Consider the following 18895-nt stretch of genomic DNA (forward strand, 5'->3'; position numbering starts at 1 on the left):
GCTCCAGCATAAAGCAACCCCGTCCCCAAAACACAAGCACTCACATGAGGAGTCTCCCTTTGATTCCAAGGAGCAGGTTATTGATTGTTTGTATGATGGTTTGACATATTTATTTAATCAACTCTAGTTCCACTTCTTGTGAAGCTAATCAAGTAACGTGTAGCTTTCCAAAAGTCATTCGTTGGTGATATTTTCATTCAAAGCTGAACAATTATTGCTTAAATAAAAATTCCATATTCTAGTCGATAATTATATTTGTTTATGCATATTATATTTGGAAAATTACCTCAAGACTCAATTTCGAAACGAAACCCCTCGACATCTCCATTAAATTCTCCGATATTCCTGCATAATGAAACAGAGTTGAATTCTAGGCGCGGTATCTTTAATGAAACCCAACGCTCCAACTTCCGTGAACTAAACCCGGAGCGTTCTGTTGCCATAGAAACGGATGAAGCCCAGATCGGCGCACTGCAGGAACGTTAGCTACATATTGACCGACGAACATTCCATTTATCACGTCTGTATTATTTTAACTTTTGAAAACAACCACTGGTTAAACATTATCTGGCTCTGGCTAATAACTGTATTTACGTTTAGTTCTTCCAGTCCAAGCTAGCAGCAGTTTAGAGCTTTAGCTTAGCATTCAGGGTCAGCTTATGTTAAGTTTAGCTAACAAACCTATGTCTTGGCCTCCAGCTACAAACAGGGGGCGTTGCTCTCCAACACAAACCTGAGATTTTGTCATTCATTGTATCTTCTTTTTTATGCAGAAGAATTGCCTAAAACTGAAGGTTTATTCTGGTAAAACCCTTCCACCATGTCAAATGCCCCATATCCTCCAGTGGCCCGACACCACCCAGCAGATGGCCTCAGAAAAACCAGGAGGATCATCGCTGAAGATCTGGACTGGGTCCTAGCCACAGTCCCGTCTTTATCACAACTCTGCTTGCAAAGCATCGTTCAAAACTTCCAGGGTAAGTTGCTTCCCAGTTCATTTGCTACACAACTGGAATTTGATTGTAAAACGTGGCTCTGTTACAGAAAGGCCCGTTTTTGAAGAGCTTTCGCCCATAGAGAAAGACTTCATTCAGGAGAGACTGTCTCCGTCTGTGCCTCTGGGCGTCACAGCCAACGTGGTCAGTGATGGCGTCTACTGGAAGCGGTGCTGCGAGCAGCGATGGGACCTGTGTGACGTTTCCAACTACGACCATAGCTGGAAGCGGATGTTCTTTGAGAGGCACATGGAGAGTATTATTGAACTCTTTATACCTGATGTAACAGATCCAAAGACCGTTCTCGACATGGTCTCACTCTGTGGAAACTATGTCAAGAGGCTGGACATCTCCCAGCTGCTGCCACCTATAAAGGAGCCAGAGAAGGAGGAGGAGAAAAACAGCTCAGACTTAGCAAGTGACTATGAAGTTGAGACGCCCTCTATGGACCACTTTGACTTCAGCATCCTGCTTGACAAGCTGACCTGCCTGGAAAAGCTCCATTTAGTGTACAGGGTCAAACAATGTGGAATGAACTTTGTGTGGAATATGTTTGAGATGACTGACAGAGACTGTGAATCTCTTGCCAAGGCTCTTAAATCCTGTAAGACCTTGAAGGTGAATATTGATTCCCTCTCTGCTTTTGAAGCTCTGCATCTTATGGAGCCTGATTGTCTGGAGCATGTTCGTTAGTTGTGTATCAGCATTTCTGACATATTTATATTTTGCTGATGTTTTAATATCTTGGTATGGTAGCATTGATTCAGAGATAGATTTGAGTTGTTAATAATTCTCTGTTCATGCTGTTTTCACAGGTTTTAAAGATCAACCAAAGTAACATTAATGATAACTTGTGTAGGCGTCTGGTGAAAAACCTACTGGACCACCCATCCCTGAGGGAGCTCGACTTCTCTCACAACCTGATCGGAGACAGAGGAGCCAGAGCACTTGGCAAACTCCTCAGCAATAGCAAACTAGAGATCCTGAACTTGTGTGACAACGATATCAGAGACCCAGGGGCCAAAGCTATAGCGCATGCCTTGTCCAAGAACTCCACCCTGTTGTTCCTCAGTCTACGTCTCAACCGGCTCAGTGACGAAGGGGGTAAGGCCATAGGGCAGGCCTTGCTGAAAAACAACACTTTACTTCAGTTACACCTTGGAGCCAATAGGGTGACGGGGCCCACTGCCGTTGCGTTGTCTAAAGCTCTGGCTCAAAATAACACCCTGAAGAGCATCAATCTGTCCTGCAACAACCTGGGTGAGGTAGGTAAAGCATACACGATCAGCAGTTCTGCTCACTGTGCTGTGTTACTGATGCTAGTCAGAAAATTCAACTTAAACTTGAGCTCATACAAATTTCCAGTCGCAGCCCTGCAACCATAACAGCAGAAAGACATTAATTAGACATGATATTTCCGACACATTCATAGATTTCACCAGTAATTAAGTTTTTGGTTTTTTAAAACCTTTAAATATGTGTTTCTTTAGAACACTGGATTTTCTTAACTCCCTGCTCGGATTCTCAATTATTCATAGATACGTGTGGAAAATGTGCAATAATGGAAAGCTGACTAAGGACTGTTTCCACATGAGATGAGAAGCTGCATTTTCTCCCTTCTCTTGCTGCCCTCTTTTACCATTTTATCATGTGCTATATTTCTGCCTGGAATACACAGTGGAGGATCAAAAATCTCCCACATAGTAAAGCCCAATGTGCAGTCCTGTCAGTATCTTTGACCTTGGTCTTCTTTTCACAAAAATAGAAAACCCTGTTTCAGACATGTCACCGCGTGAAACACTGGTGACATTTACAGTAAGCACTTTTGAAAGTACGAGCAAATTTGCAGCAGGGTGATTTTAAAGTGAGTGTCCTCTGACTTTTTAGGACAGCAGAAACCTTGTATTAAAAATAGAAATGCATCACTTGCCTTATGTGTGTGTGTGTGTGTTTTAACTGTGTGTAGGATGGAGGCAAAGCTCTGGAGGAGGCGATGTCTTACAACACCAGTGTAACAGAATGTGACATTCGCCTGACGGAGGTTGATGAGCAGGTTGTTTCCGTCATTAACCGAGTGGTTCGGAACAACCAGAGTTTAGAAGAAAACAAACGAGCTCCTGAGAGTTATTAGACATCAGCAGCTTTCTGATCTATGTAAGTCTGTTCATATCTATAGAACCTATTTTTTCAGTCTGTACCAAAATGTGTAGAACACACAGTGAAGGCATTTATGATAAGTGAGTGTTTATTGAGGAGCTGTTCTTATACACAGATTTGGTTTTCAGTTTTTATGTAACATCAAGGCAACGTTGTGATGGTGTTGGGATACATACAGACTTGCGTTGTTTCACCTACTGTACAGTTTAACTACTGGGTGTAAGACCTCTCTGAGCATTAAAAATGGATTCAAACATTTTGAAAAAAAAAAAAATTTGAAAAAAAATGTTTTTTTACTGCAGATAAAGTTGTGTGGATTCATGCTGGACCCTCCCCCCAAAGAAGAAATTATTTAAAAATTCCCATAGCACTTCAAATTGTATCAAATAACAGAGAAACAAAAAGACATACAAGCAAGCAAAACACTAATGGTGCTATTAATAATGCAGTCATAGGAATTATAGTATAGTTATAGTATTGCCATTAATACTCAATCAACCTACTGTAAGTAGCATTTGCCTCTGTGTGTGACACATTTAGGTCCTCATCCGCATCACCACCTCATCCTAACCTCTCTCTATTCCTAGTGTATGTACAGTAAAAACCCTTTCTGGCCTAAAGTCTGAAACTCAGAGCACAAAACCTTGTAAAGGGTTCAGGTAACAGTCGTCTGTGGAGCAAAATGTGAATTCTCTCAAATCAGATTCTTTTAATTGTCTGAATAGCTTTTGTCGCCATTGTTATTGATGTTGCAGGTAAACATTGCACTGGTAAACACATTTTCTATTCTTTTACATAACTATAAATAAATATCACAGTGAAACCATTCAAATCCTTTCTGGTGAGTTATGAATGAGAGGATGTGATGACTCCATCATAAAACACTGCCTCTGATGATTTGGATCATATTAGGACATTTCAGATTTCCTGTAAATCCCCTGTGGAGTTTACATGCTTCTTTTACAGAGACATCAGAACAATCAGAGCGTGATTGATCACTGTTCTCAACTATTATCATTACCATTCTAAAGAGGTATCACTATATACATAATGAGAGTGTCATAGATGCCAGGATCTGGGTCTCTTCATCAGTTCAGCCTTGTCTGTGTGTGATGCAAATGTTTACTTAGTGGAGGTTTACAGTTTAATAAATGATACTAAAACTAAACTGTAGCTTATAATGGTAGCTTGTACTTATCTGATCTACTTTAACTTGCTAAAACCTACTTTTACTATTTAAGAGAATCTAAATATGTATGTACCTACTGACTTTTCTTAGTGGATATCAATGTGAAAGAACTTCTATTGTATTAATGGATCAAGCCAATTTAGTGAATCGACGGATCAAACTAGCTGCTTCTAACCTATTGCTAAGAACATACTGAGGAACTCTTTACCCTTTTGTACCTGAAATGAAAGACCACAATAAAGTAACAACAGTTTTGTTCGACGTTCTGAATGAGAACCCTGTGATCTGCAGAAATCTGAAAAAAGCCAGAACTACATTAAACTAAAGTTGACAGAGCAATACATGAAGCTGCAAAATAGTTGCTCTAAATACTGTCCTGAGTCTAAGGGGCTTGCAGAGATGAGACCATTGGAAGGTTCTCATAAGCTTTAAACCAAAGCAAAGGTCTGAACCATGTCTCGCTCCTTGTGATTATTCATCATCTATTCGTCTTCTCCATTATTGCTATAAATACAGTCCACACCTCCAAACTACATATGGAATGTAATGAGTATGGGGAATTGGTCACATGTTGCAGTACAAGCCCATTGTTGTGAAGACAAGTTGTTAGAGGAAGTAACACAAAACATCCGACCACAAGCGATATTTGTACTATTCTTGGAAGTCCAGTGATTTATATGGCCTTAATGGCATTAAATGCTCCGCCAACAATCTGCTCTGGTTTCTGTTTCACTGCAGGTCTCAGTGCAGTTAGGTTGGCTGGTTTGGCCATAAAGTAGATACGCTCTGGTCCCTAAAACAGCATTGGAGCACATTTCATAGATTTGTAGCTAATGTTTTCTTCATGTTTTTTAACATGGCTTTTACCGTCAGTGTTTCCACTTAATATTTATTACGGTGCAGTGAATGGCTGTGAATGTGAAAGTACATGGCTTTTTGGTACTTTGAAGTAATCCTGTCATATGATTAAATCTGACTCTATCAGCAGGGAACCCAGGTCTCTGTCTATTTCGAGCTTCTTTGATGGCCGGCTCTGTGGCTGTCTCTCTGATACGCATCAGCAGCAGCAGGGAGCCGGCTATTCAAGAACTCAATTAGATTATACAAAAAGAATCATCTGCATTTAGGGTCTGATTCGCAGAACCTCATGGATCTGAAGAGTAATGGGATGAGTGTACATGATCATGGTGGCATGGCCACTAATGTTCTTCAGTAACAGTTGATCACTAGGCACTTAAATAAAGAGGTAGGCTGAAGAAAAATATTGCCAGACATGAAATTAATGCAAACACTTAGAACTAGCTGGGTTGCCACTGGTCTGTCAAGATTAAGGTGAGGTATATTACATTATAGAAAAAATTTAGTTTACATTAATTAAGAAACAGTTTGAAGATGCGTTGTTGATTCGCTTTGAAGCGCTTGTGTCCTTTGGCTATCCTGTGCTAAATTATTCATTGACTGTGTTGCTATATTTAGAAAGCCAGGAAGTATAATGTCATCACAACCAAGCTGGTTTCTGCAAACTGGATACTTCAGTGTGTGCATGAGACATTTCTTCAATTGACTTTGAATGAACAGATTCACCTCCTCAGCGTCTAAATATTTCCCATGCAGATGTTTTGTTTTATACTCAAAGTCAGATAGTTCAAAGAGATTAAAATGTGTATTTTGTAGCTTGTAATTTATGCTGTGACTCATCCCATTCTTTCATGATGAGCCTCTCAGTGAATTTCCCAGTGTTTCATTTCTCATCCATTATTATCACGTTCCTTTTGTGACTGAGTCAGACCCCCTGGCTCCAAATCCTGTAACGTGTTTTTCACGTCTATGCAGATTGTCTGTGACTAAGACTTACAAACATCCACTGAGGATGTGACTGCCCATGGTCTTCCTGGGTTTCTACAGTAGCTTGATGCATTAACCATTTTTATTGTTGATAGTATTTTCCTTCAAAGCCCCAGTGTCATCAGACTATCAAGTACTTTCCCTGACTCATTTCCAGTTTGTTTGAGGCCACGGTCCTGTACAGTAACTGTCTGTTATAAAAGAAGAAAAAGGAAATGTGATCCAAACCTAAGTTAACGCTGGGTCAGGGTGAAAGCTTGCTCACTCTGATCTCTGATCATTTCATTATCTGCTCAGACAAGTGTGGAAGTGGAAGTCATGTCATAGCGACGTTTCCACGCAGGAGCCGTTTCTGTGCAGCGAGCGATGGTCGTGGTTGAGGCAGCCTTCGTTGCGATGCACGATGAGCACGGGGAAGTAGGCGGCGTCCTGATAGGCTGGAGGGTTCTCCTCGCCGCCCTGCTGCTCTGACAGACAGCGCGTGCTCTCTGTGGGGCAGGAGCGCTCGTTCAGGCTCCCGCTGCTCCTCCACAGGCAGCTCCGTCTGGAGCCGTAGAGCCGGCCCAGCGAGAAGCGGCTGGCGCTGAACGGGATGCGGGGGCTCCCCGCGTTGCAGATGCTGAGGGCGCTGCGAGAGAAGATGGAGGAGCTGCTGATGGCGCGGTGGCAGCGTTCGCAGTTCTGCCGGTAGCTGTTGCAGCTCCCCGAGAGCTGGGCCAGGTCCATGAGAACAGCCTCGGAGTAGCTGGGCACCAGCTGCTGGTTGGATCGGATGTGCCACTCCAGCTCTGTGCTGTCGATGGTGTTAACTCTCGGGATGTGACGGCAATACGGCCGCTCCTCAGACGGTGTCGCTGGCACAAAGTCAAACCCGAACAGCTTCTCTACGTGGTAGTGTACACAAGCGGTGCGGTACTCCGTCAGTACCCGCAGAGGCCAGGAGAGACTGAAAGCAGCTGCCACCCAAAAAGTGGAGTTGGATGCGAACCAGGGGAGGTGGTTCGGGTCAGAAAAGGCCATCATGTACTCCTTAAAGTCTACATTCTTCAGGTGCATCCCCTCACGGGCTTCCATGTAATCGTCCAACCCCTCGTTCTCTGTAAAGAATCTGGCCCGTTGGGTCAGATAGGAGTTCTCTGACTCCACGTTGGCGAAGCTAAAGCACTTGGTGAACCTCAGCCGGGTCATAGGAAAGCCCTCCAGGCCCAGCAGGTCCTTTGAAATGTCCTTAACGCCACAGTTCCCGTAGTCAAACTCCGCCTCGGCCACGTGGGTGTTGACCCGCTCGTGATACACCTGCGTGGTGGTGTAGGCGTCCCCGTTGCGGTAGCGCGTCACCTGCCGCGTCCTCCGGACGTAGTGGTAGCTGATGGCCTTCCACCAGATGCAGGGCGTGGCCTGCTGCATCCGCTGCACCCGCTCGGCCACGTTGTCCACGTCCACCTTGTACTGCAGCTCGGTCCTGGTGTAGCAGTGCCAGCACTCCACCAGGTAGACCACGTAGAGCATGACCAGGAAGGCCAGGGGGATGTAGATGTAGCCGTTGGAGCAAGGGCTGTCGTGGTACATCATAGACTTGCCCTTGTAAGCGCTGTCGAAGGACAGACGCGTGACCTGGGTCACTTGGCACCACGCGATCACGCCGATGCAGCTGTACATCAGCAGGGTCAACAGCAGGCATTTCCAGTGAGTTTCCTGGCACAGGGACTTAGTCAAGGACTGTTTCTGGGGCCGCTGCTAGAAAATGAAAAATATGAAGTTAGGAACATGTTGTGTATAATGTGTAAGAACTGTCAAAGGCCTCACAGCAATGTAGAACTTAAGGCTATGATTATTACACAATGTTATTACAACATCCTGTAAAACATATTTAACATGCTTTAAGTGCTTTACATAGTTTATGCATGAGCTATGTACCGGTTGTTGTCTGAGCCATGTGTAAGTGTAGATGTACAGAAGAAAAATCAGCCTGATGCACAAGTACAATGTTAAGCATGTAAGGAGCCCTGTACGTGTGGGTGTGTGATACTTGAGAGAAGAAACGGCGGGAATAAAAGAGCTGAAATATTCCGAAGGCGAGAAAACACATTTAATGTGAGGCCAAGCACGAAACGCAGCCGTTTAAGTCTAGCAGCGAGCTGGTGTCATCCTTCATCACCTTGGGGCAAAATGAGCCTCAGCGCCTGCATCAGCGGCTGCTCACACCTATGGAGGACGCTGCCACACAAACGCCCTGAGAAAGATGCTCTCTTCCATTCAGTGCGATAGCTTTGTGCGTGAGTGACACACACGTATAAATAATAAATGATCTGCCTTCGTAATTATCTTCCTCACCTTGGCCACATGCTCCCTAAGTCCCTCACCAACCCACGGCTACGCCCCACTGGGGAAAGGGATTAACATTGAAATTCCCCACTGAGAGGAAGCTACTGCAGAATGAATATTCACCCACTCGTATTCTGTGCGTGCTCGACAACTATAATCAACACAACATGACAGAGCTTTTGGCTCATGTTACACTTTAAAGCCTTGACCGAAGCACTGTGTGGCGGTATCAGATTAGAAATGTGCAGTGAAATAGAAGAGGGAAGTGAGCTTTGAAGCAGCCTTCATGCTCAAAAACAGGGAAATTAAAGTGTAGCTCATGAAAAAACAGTCTGAGCATACTTTTAATTACTGCCGGCATATAATAGATTATTTCGACATCATTAGAGGGAGGCTAAATGGATTATTGGTGCTAAATGTCAAAGTTGGTTTATTGCACAAAATGCTATTTGAAGTTAGAGGGCGAGACCTTAACAGGGCGTGTCGAGCTGTTAGGAAGTGACTCACATGAACACAGTGGTGTTGACATTTTTCATGCATTAAACAGGGAAATTCTTCTGGCCTGGCTGCATTGCAAGGAATACTTGAAACGTACTGTACACACCTCATACATTTGTCATGCAGACACAGAGACGAGACGAGACGCGGTGCTGTAGTTCCTTATGACTGTGTTTATGCAAAATAACAAGATAACACGGTGCAGTTGTTCTTAACTATATGTGTTGAACAGTCTGGGCAGAAGCTTCAAAAAGACCTAAAAGTGCCTCTCATACTCACAGACACACTCTCTTATGTCTCTTGACATAATAAGACCAGCTAGGTTATATAAAAACCCTCTTGTGTAATGGATATATAACTTCCCCAACATGTGTATTTGTAGAAGACGTCTCCACAGTGACGGGAGAGAAGAAGGGAAAATTCATACAGATGAACAAATGCTGACATAAAGTCCCAATTGCTAATAAATTAAACTTTTGTTTATTATATGGAATCAATTAAACATAAGTTTAACATAATGTCTGAAGTCGTAATTGACATTGATTTTGCTCCAGTTGTGTGTTTTCTCCTGTTAAATTAAGGAGTTGTTAATTTCTGCCGCTGCTGCAGAGACACTGGCGTCAGACTGTTACACTTTGACCTGACCCGCGTACGTCCTCCTCAGGACCCACAAGAGGTCCCTGAACTCCATTTTGTAAACCACTTATCTAGAGAGGAGACAAGCAGAAGTACATCCATGCGCGTTCACGCGCTCGAGCGCGCGCCTGGACGCACAGGTTCCTGTATTATTGCATATTATGTCACTAATCGATTTGTCGTATCGTAAATAAACCATGTTAAATAAAGTGTTGAGTATTTGTGGCCCCTGTGAAGCCCTAATCTCCAAAGTCGTAGTATTATGGTTAGATTATTAGGAGCCCAGAGGGGTTTTAGTCCAATGTACCACGTTAATTCTAAGATGCATTTACCCCGTTTCTACTTTGAGTCCAACTGCGTGCACGGGGCAAACAGTGTTTTTCTTACCTCCTCCCGAGGGCTGTCCGACTCCTCTTCGGGGACGGTGGTGGTGCTGCTTTCACTGGCCGTTGCAGCCGATGCCGGGGACATGATGATGACAACAACACGAAACCCGGGGCATGGATCTCCTGTTGGGACGGGGCTTTTCCAAATCAAGGTGGAGCGTGAACGCACCGCGGAGCCCTTTGTGCATCATCCGAAACAAACGGGTTTACACGGTGCGCGAACGGGAACGCTGAGCGGACGCGTCATCCCAGCATCGTTCCAGGTGGGCACGCGACGCTGGGCTCAGCCTGCGGGAATCCGGTTATTGTGCCTCAGAAGAGGCGCAAAATCGACCGAGAGACTCCTCCCGCGATGCAACGACGGGATGCTGCAAAGGATGCTGCGTTAGGAAGCGGCGAAGGCGGCAGTGGGCTCCTCTCCCTGCAGACAGTACCCATGGCAGCCAGTGAAGCTGTGAAGTAGGACAAAGAGGGAAGCAGCGGCGGCGGCAGCAGCACGTGTGCGCAGCCACCCAGACACCACAAAGTAAATACCACACATCACATCGACAGCCACACAAAGGTGGTGCTGCACAGAGAAACCCACCCCCTGCGCCCCACGCGCTGCGTGACCTCCTAAGAACCTGAAAAACGCGCTCAAAAGACGCATGACGTGATTTAAGACATAAATGTTTCAGATCATTTTCAAGACCAGTGTCTAATTAAACAGCTACAATTATCAAAAATCCCTCAGCAAATTTCTAAATTACTTGTCTCTGTTATCAAATTACTTTGTGGCTTAAATAAATGGTCTTAAACACTTCACTCCTCTAAAGACACCTTGCACAACTAAATCCAAGAAGGTGAAATATTACCCAAGTCAACATTTGTCAAATTTAATCTGTAGCTATGACCAGAAGGACAAATGGCAAGAACCTACGCTGATTCAAAGTTGGTATGTGATAAGGCAATGTGTGAAAGGACAGAAAAATGCATAAAATAAGAAATTAATATTTTTCATACTTTCCATTCCTGCTTTTCACACAGCACTGTTTACACAGGAACTGTTTACAGTGTAATCCTGGCATAGGAGGCCTGTGTCTGTCATAGCCTACAGTTTGGACATTGGACTGGACTGCTGGCATAAACTGGAATAAATAAACATAACAGTAGATGACATGAAAACAGATGGCAGCTCTTGGCAGCAGAAAAGCTTTCTCTCAACAATCACTACTGGTACAGACTATTTTACGATGAATGGTCTGTAGCTGTGGAAGTGGGCCCTCTAAAGGCCAAACCACAACAAGCATCTTAAAAAAAAGAAGTTGCTCAGAATAATGCTTGAACTCATCTGGGCTATAATTATAATTTTAAATACGGATTACTTTACTTTCTGCCTACAAATTTTTTTGGCCAAGGCAAAAAAATAAAATATTGGAAGTGTAAGGTAATTTTGTCCCCCAGTGATTAAACTAGAACAAGGTTGTATTCAGGTTGTTTCAGTGTATCAATAGAAAGAAAGTGAAGCTGCAAAAAGATAGGAGAAAATAACTAATGTGGCAAGTAATGCGGGTGTGTAGATTATTACTATTATAATAAGTCTGCTGCAGTACAGGTTAACGTTTCCTCTTGGGATTTAAAAAATAAAAGTCAAAAACACTATCTGTTTATACTGTGATTTTACATGAGGTTGCAAACGTAGAGCTAATAAACATGGATGTTAGCAATAGCAATGTTGGTTAAATAATACTGAAAAGAAAAGGCACAGTGAGACAGGTATAGGTAATATTCTAAATATTAGGCCTAGATGTCATAAGAATCATTTTATCATCATCTTGTATTATTATCTTTAGTTTAAGTAGCAACTTAACTTAACTTTAACAACACATATTTTATGAACTGTTTAAAAGTAAAATTAATCTGGTTTGAATGAAAAAAGCAAGAAGCTGCGAAAGTATGCATCAGTGCTTCCAGGTTAAAAAGGCCAAAGAACATCTAAAGATATTTAATCTTACAATAAAATAATCACTGATTTATTTATTTATCATGGCAAGATTGTATAGACTATATATACAGGCTGAAATTCACATGATACACTGTGATAGTACAGGCGTCTGCACACCTTTATTTTGAAATGACACGTGTCCCGCTGTACCGCGACTGCTGTGCGCGTGCCTCCGTCTGCGTATGTGAGTCCGTTCACGCGCACGGGGATTCCCCCGCGTGACAAAAACAGCTTTGCGTTTCCCATGTCAGCTCTTTGCCCGCTCGCGTTTCACCGCTCGTATGCTCTCCGCCGAGAGCGCGTGCTCCTACCGGATATTTAGACGACAGGCTGCCGCTTCGCCCCGTTTTGCTCGGTTTTAACCCGATCCGCCGACTCTGGGATGAACGAAGCGACTTTTGACGCGTTTTCCCGTGTGTGCGCGGGGACGCAGTGAGGGCCCGTCGCCGTGGGGGCGAAGTGTTATCGGGTCGTGGCATGAGACGGCGGCTCTTTGCTCTGGTTTCACGAAGGAGCGGCGGTTTCCTCGGGTGTCGGCAGGCTTCTCGCGGACTCCGGCCACCGCGTCGCGCGCCCAGCGGCTACAGCGCGCGCTAGTCGCCCGCGAATCCCCGGGGAAGGCGGGAGTGGGGGGGGGGGGGACCCAGGCTCGTCAGCGGCGCCATGGCGAGCGACGACTGCAGCAAAGATGCGCTGCTGGAGGACGGCCGCGCGGACTCGGGCATTGACTCCTACCGCTCCCTCCTCAAGTCGGACGAGCCGCGGGAGCCGCGGGAGCCCAGCTCGGACCCGAGGGAGAAGGCGTCTGCCGCGGACGAGCGCCTGGACTCGGCCTACGGCTCGTCGTCCATCACGGAGCTGGTGGAGGGCTGCACGATCTCCGGCAGCCTGGAGAAGCCAGCGAAAGCCTGCGAGCAGTCCGAACGGGAGGAGGAGGACGTCCTCACGTCGATCACAGAAGAAGGAGACACGTAGGTTCATGCTAATAGTTCATTATGAAGTTATCGTGCTATTGGTTCATTATAAATTCAAGCAGCAGCAGGTTGTCGGGGACTCCTCACGCTGCGCTCTTTCGCCCTGCAGCGCTTTCACGTCCCTCGCCAAACTTGCTCGCTTTTAGTTTGTTAGAATTAAAAGCTTCAAAGGAGGAAGTTTTGTGTTTTTTAATAACCCATTTTTAGGTGGATCGGCGATTTTTAGCATCACGGTGATGTTCATCATCAGCAGCTCTCTTACTTTTAATTCGTCATCCGGTTTACAAAAAGCGAAAGTTACTCATTTGTTTGTAAAATACCTAAATGATGAATCATTGTCAAATAGTAGCATTTAACTAAAGCAACTGGTGCTTTGCCAGTTTATTGAGGCTGTAAATCACACTGACTTTTCCCATGACACAGGGTTTGAAGGGGATTTCATAGGTGGTACTGCTGCAGCCCTTTTTAATGAACTGGTCCGTGTCGTGAATGTGGACGCACTCCTGTGAGGCGTTTCTCAGTCAGAAAACAGAAGTGAAACAGATCGGCCTGGACTTCCCCGCGCAGCCCAGACAAAGCACATGCTGTGAGGCAGCCCAGCTTTTGATCCATAAAACCCGTTGATCAGGACAGTACAGTGTGGATCCCGTCATTCACACGCTTCCCTCTGGTTTTACAGCACGTTTGTACAACGGCCACCTTTTGCACCTGTTCACCTCCTGGTCTGAGTCCGTGAATGACCTCCAGGCTCCATCAGCCGTGAGGCCGCGCCGCGTGACCCACTCACCTCACTCTGCTTTGTCACCAGTCTGTTTTGACGTTAAAGCGGGCTTCTTAATGACATCCGCAGCCACTAGTGTGATGTCGTTACAGCACCACAGATGTGTTATTGTGTGTCTTTGACCTCTTTTCATTTCCGCTCGCTGATTGTTGGGGCCACATGGTTTCATTCTCTCACCCTAACTATAGATACCTGGGAGGGGAAAAACACCTGAAAGGCACCACACTACCGCATAGACAGAGAGGGTCATGCACACATTTATTTTCCCCTGTGGGATTTTTGTTGGTTCTTATTCATTCAAGTCTTACTCAAACCAGGAAGTCCCTTCTACACTTAGACATTTGCTCACTGGATTGACTTGCTGGTTGTGTGTATTTATTAGCGTCTGCAGACATTTAAAGTAGTCTCGGCTGGGGCAGTAATTCAGTTTGGGAATGTATGGTAATGTTTTACTGTGTGGGGCATTTAATCAAGCAAATAACTTCCTATCTATGAAAAGGCAGCGCATCTTCTGCAGGATCTGCAATAAATAAAGTCTTCCTTTTTCGGCAGATGTTTCCCAACCAGTTACAGTGAATTAATGGTGTAAGACACGTGTAGACTCGTGCTTACATCATTTCTAAGCAGTCGTTGGGTGCAGCTTTTTCCCGCATTTATTTATAAATTTTAAAAGTTGCAAAGAGCATTTTAATGCACATTGTGGCTTCAGACAGTAGTCTGGAAAAAAAACAAATCTTTCATTTAGTCAGAATAAGGCTTTTTTTTCATGGTGTTCTTCGTTTTATCTGCTCTAACATAAAGGCCTGGTTGGATGAATGGGTTCCAGTCATGTCTCTTTCATGCAGAGAAGCTCTGCTAGTGTGACCATCCAACTCCTTACACTTGACAGAAAGCAGGAAAAAAAAGCTGGCCACAGTTTGTGCATTTGTAATTTTTTTCAGGTGCAGGTAACTTAAATAACTTGACTCAAACGCTTGTGTGTGTTAGTGAGTCCAATCAAACCTAAAGGCTTTTCTTTTACAGACCAAACTAGTGTGCGGTGCACTTGACTCAATTCCTGAAATAATTGGTGACTCGTCAACTGAGTGAAACGACTGTGCAGTGAACTTTTGATCCCACTCTGTCTGAGTAGAAGACTGCGGCTTCCAACGTTTGGTTAAGTGACATTTAATCATGAAAGAAGAGCAGTTCACGCAGTAAACCAGACTAACGTACCGTTAACAGTCCGTGTGTGCGACTGGAGGTCGACCCCCGGCGTTTGAATTTACAGCAGAGTCTGAATGCTTCTAGAGGAGGCCATCTTTCTGTTGTTCTGGCTGCTTCTAAATTAAGCAGCAGGCTCGGTTCCATTTCCTGCTTTTTGCACACATTTGTTTGCTACAACTTCCCACTCAGGTTTTGAGGTTTTTGTTTTGTTTCGTCATTCGCCTGAAGTGTTCAGTCTAAAGATTTACTGTAGCTCCTGCTGTGTGGTTTAACAGCTTGCCATCTCGCTATCTTTTCAGAGAAGAAAGAGATCGTTGCTCAACGTCCCCACCACTCAGTTTTGCCATTGAGCCGAATGTTATATTTCGATCTTGACTCTTGAGATGAATACCAAGGAAAATTGTTAGGCAACATTTTTGGGTTCTTGTTGAAATGTTTTTTTATTTTTTTTTCTAAGGTGGATTGCTCAATGAATGACAATGCTTCTCTATCGCACACAAAGGTTAACGTTCATTGTGCTTTGCCACATCTGCAGAATCCTGCACCTAGCAATCATCCACGAGGAGGACGTCATCACCCAGCATTTGATACAGCTCTTCCCCAAAGAAGTGCTGAACATCCAGAACAATTTATACCAGGTAAATGCAACACACATGAGCTCACGGCAGCTTCTGCTGGAATTTTTCAATCCAATTGACTTCCTCATCGCCGGTGTCTTGATTGTGGAAATGGTGGCCTTATTTATATCTGTTCTTCCAGAGAACTGTTGTTCCTCTTTATTTGCAGTCCGTCCTCTGTCAGGGACGTCACTGTGGGTGGTTCCAGGGTTAGCTCATAAGGGACTTATGATGGAAACTCCCCTCCTCTACCTCCTGTACAAATAGACCCACAGGGAGCTGTGGCGTGTGTCCTTGTGTGGCTGTGGGTGGAGGAATTGTTCCAGTCATGGATGTCAAACAGGAGTCCTATTAGTGTAGAAACCAGAGTAAAGACTGAGCAAACTGAGGTGTCAAAAGGAAACATCTAAAGTTTAGACTCAGCAATTCATGTAGTGACTCAGTCCCCCCGAGCTCTCGCATAGAGTTTGCCTAATTTCCTCTCAAGTCATTTTGTGACTGAAGATATTACTGAGAATTCAAATGTTTTTCATAGAAAAGACATTTGCATACACGTTTAAAAATCAGATGTTGATATGTTTTTTTAAATTTTATTTGATTTGTGTCAGACTTTAGTAAGACACACTCTTATCCTATGATATCTTATCAGCACCTAATTTAAAGCATTGAATGTCACTAACGATTGGTTTTCTTGTGCTTGGTGCATTCGTTAGAGTCCTCTGCACCTGGCCACGTACCTGAACCTGCCAAGCGTAGTGAAGAGCCTGGTGGAGAAGGGAGCCAGCCTGGAGCTGCAGGACCAACACGGGAACACGGCTCTGCACGTGGCCTGCCAGCAAGGCCAGACGGAGTGTGCCACCGAGATGACCAGATACGCGTCCTCGGACGAGCTGGCTTTGGTTCTCAAAATCCAGAACTGGAGAGGTAAAAGGAAGATGTCACATTTCTATTTGTCTGCATTTAACAGCGTGTTTTGCTAAAAGTAATCTTCTCAGATTGTGCAATTCAGATATTCTTGGCCAAGTCTAATTTGTCATGTAGTCCTTTCTTAAAAATAAAATGAGCCTGATCACATTTTATGTTGTCATACTGTATATAAAGCCTCTTTTAGGTACTATTCACCACTAACACGTTAGACAATAGCAGAAGTTGTAGATTGCTTCTTTTTTTTGTTTAGAGTGTTTCTTGCAGAACAGGTTTGCAGGTTATCTACAAATGATCTGCTTGACCACAGTTTGCGTTTAATGCTCATTTTCAACCACTTGTGACTAAAAATGAGCTCTGTTGTACATCTGGGTATAATTACCTGCAGGTCTCACCTGTGTTCACGTGGCTGCGCTGAACAGACAACATCAGATTCTGAGGTTCCTGATAAAAACGGGAGCAAACCTGAATATCCAGGTTGGTCTTTCTTCCTTGATACTTGATGTGTTTGAAACTGTGTACTGTGTAGAGTTGCCCTGTCGTGCTCTCCATCCAATAATATGCTAGTATTTATAATCACACTTATCCCTTTTCATTTTGTTTACTGCTCCTTTTTTTATGCTGTTACCCTTCTATAAATTTGCTGCACCTGTGCAATGCTGCCAGTGATATGAGCTGAGCTCGGGGCTTCCTGCAGGGTTCGTGGAGACATAATTAGATGGTGATATGATTAGGCTTGGGTCAGCCAGGCGCTCTTAACTTTCTATTGATGGAAGGGATCAGTCCCTAAACTGCCCCAGACATTCCTCTTGGTTCAAATCACCAGCCAAACATATTACTCTGCCTTAAACACATATTATAATTACATGACTTTATCTTCAAGCTGACAGCGACTTCCTTGCTATTAATGTCCAGCTCTGCTTATCTCTTTCCCTCACAGGAAGGCACCAGTGGCAAAACAGCTCTTCACCTCGCTGTGGAGTTGCACGACGTCGCATCTGTGAAGCTGCTGCTCGGCAACGGCGCCAACGTCGACGCCGCCATGTTCAACGGCTGCACGCCTCTGCACCTCGCCGTGGGCCGGCAGGACGCCTCCATCGCCAACCTCCTCTGCCAGTCTGGCGCCGACACCATGCTACGGAACATGGAGGACGAGACGGCGCAGGATCTGGCAGAAGGCAATGATGATGTAGGTGTAAAAAGATTTTTAGTTTAGCTTTTTTTTTTGTTTGTTTAAGAAAGATTTTGATGACATGAAAAACAATAAATGCATGATCAACAGTAAAGGTTGACCTTCTTTATTTTTCAGATTCTGGCTCTATTTCCTTTTGATGATATCCAGATCTCTGGGAGGTCAGTGGTTTGCAAGTTTTTAGCTGAATCATAGGCCAAACAACATTTTTTTTTTTTTTTGTTTTGAGGCATTTGATCTTTCATTTATAATTAAAATGTGTATTTCATCTGAAGTTTTTGTTTTCAATGCCTCAGTTTGTAGTTCAATTTTAATTTGAGCTGTATTTATCTATTATCTAGACAAATATGCGCACCATGACCCTCTGACAAAGAGTCACTCTGCTTAATGAAACACTGATATACAGGCGCTTGTTTTCTGAGTCGTTTTGCTTCTGCTCTCATGCCTGTGGAGGGGTTGAGCTCAGACATGGAAACCACCTACTTGTGAGTGCCAAACATTCTGTCAGCATCTTTATTTTCCTTAAAAGAAAACTCTACCTCTTTATCATTCTAACCCAGATGTAATGGCCACACATTTCAGTGCTTTTGTAATTTATTGGAATTGTTAAGAGTTTGAGAACAAACCTTAAACGGTATATTAATACTTTACACATTAATACAAACATACATTGAGACTCAGCAATACTAGTCCCACAAAAAACAAACTAATGCCATAATTCATGTCTTGAAGTTTGCTGTTTATGTCTGTTTATCTTCGCTTATCTTTCATCTGCAGAAAAGTGTTCCTGTCCTTGGGTGTGTAATTACACTGGCTTGTCTAGTTAATAAAAGCAGTTTAATTATTTTTTAATAAAAGTTAAAAGATCATTGTGCGTTGTGGTCATTTTGGGGCAAAGGATGGAATTTTGCTTTTGTAGAAAACAAAAGGCCATAAACGTAACATTCATCTGTTCTGCATCAGTGATTCCAGGTGTATCAGACATTTCTAGAAAAAATAGAAGAGTCTGCATATGCAAGAAAACTAGCGGTAGAAGTAAAACAATACTCCATGACAAGTGTGCATGCAGCCTAAGTTGCATATAATTCTCTGTGCATGCATTTAAATTGCTGAGGTGTTTATTTAATGACTCTCCATAATTTCCAACAAAGACTTCCTGTTCTGAATATACGTAGTAAACTACAAT

General features: G+C 43.9%; 3 protein-coding genes across 5 annotated transcripts; 2 read left to right on the forward strand and 1 right to left on the reverse strand.

The window, feature by feature from the left end:
• The first annotated feature begins 419 nt into the window (after positions 1-419).
• On the forward strand, positions 420-3448 carry tcte1 (t-complex-associated-testis-expressed 1). 2 transcript variants are annotated; one of them, XM_029141708.3, is made up of 5 exons: positions 420-520; positions 774-977; positions 1045-1613; positions 1811-2260; positions 2962-3448. In XM_029141708.3, exons 2-5 carry the CDS (start codon positions 821-823, stop codon positions 3124-3126), a joined length of 1341 nt encoding a protein of 446 aa, XP_028997541.1. In that variant the 5' UTR covers positions 420-520; positions 774-820; the 3' UTR covers positions 3127-3448. The 2 variants fall into 2 exon arrangements, with proteins under 2 accessions (XP_028997541.1, XP_028997542.1); XM_029141709.3 differs by lacking the exons at positions 420-520; positions 2962-3448 and adding an exon at positions 2534-2915 and having other exon boundaries at positions 545-977.
• Positions 3223-11902, reverse strand: tmem151ba (transmembrane protein 151Ba). Of its 2 annotated transcripts, none has more exons than XM_029141701.3 (2): positions 10033-11902; positions 3223-7920 (listed from the first exon to the last, which is right to left on the reverse strand). In XM_029141701.3, exons 1-2 carry the CDS (start codon positions 10114-10116, stop codon positions 6508-6510), a joined length of 1497 nt encoding a protein of 498 aa, XP_028997534.1. In that variant the 5' UTR covers positions 10117-11902; the 3' UTR covers positions 3223-6507. The 2 variants fall into 2 exon arrangements, with proteins under 2 accessions (XP_028997534.1, XP_040925499.1); XM_041069565.2 differs by having other exon boundaries at positions 3223-7923.
• A 352-nt stretch (positions 11903-12254) lies between these two features.
• On the forward strand, positions 12255-18578 carry nfkbie (nuclear factor of kappa light polypeptide gene enhancer in B-cells inhibitor, epsilon). The gene is made up of 6 exons (XM_029141727.3): positions 12255-12986; positions 15512-15614; positions 16307-16517; positions 16906-16994; positions 17458-17706; positions 17827-18578. Exons 1-6 carry the CDS (start codon positions 12679-12681, stop codon positions 17902-17904), a joined length of 1038 nt encoding a protein of 345 aa, XP_028997560.1. The 5' UTR covers positions 12255-12678; the 3' UTR covers positions 17905-18578.
• The last annotated feature ends 317 nt before the right edge of the window (positions 18579-18895 follow it).

The sequence above is a fragment of the Betta splendens genome, chromosome 24 (genome assembly GCF_900634795.4).
Source record: "Betta splendens chromosome 24, fBetSpl5.4, whole genome shotgun sequence".
NCBI classification, from domain to species: Eukaryota; Metazoa; Chordata; class Actinopteri; order Anabantiformes; family Osphronemidae; genus Betta; species Betta splendens.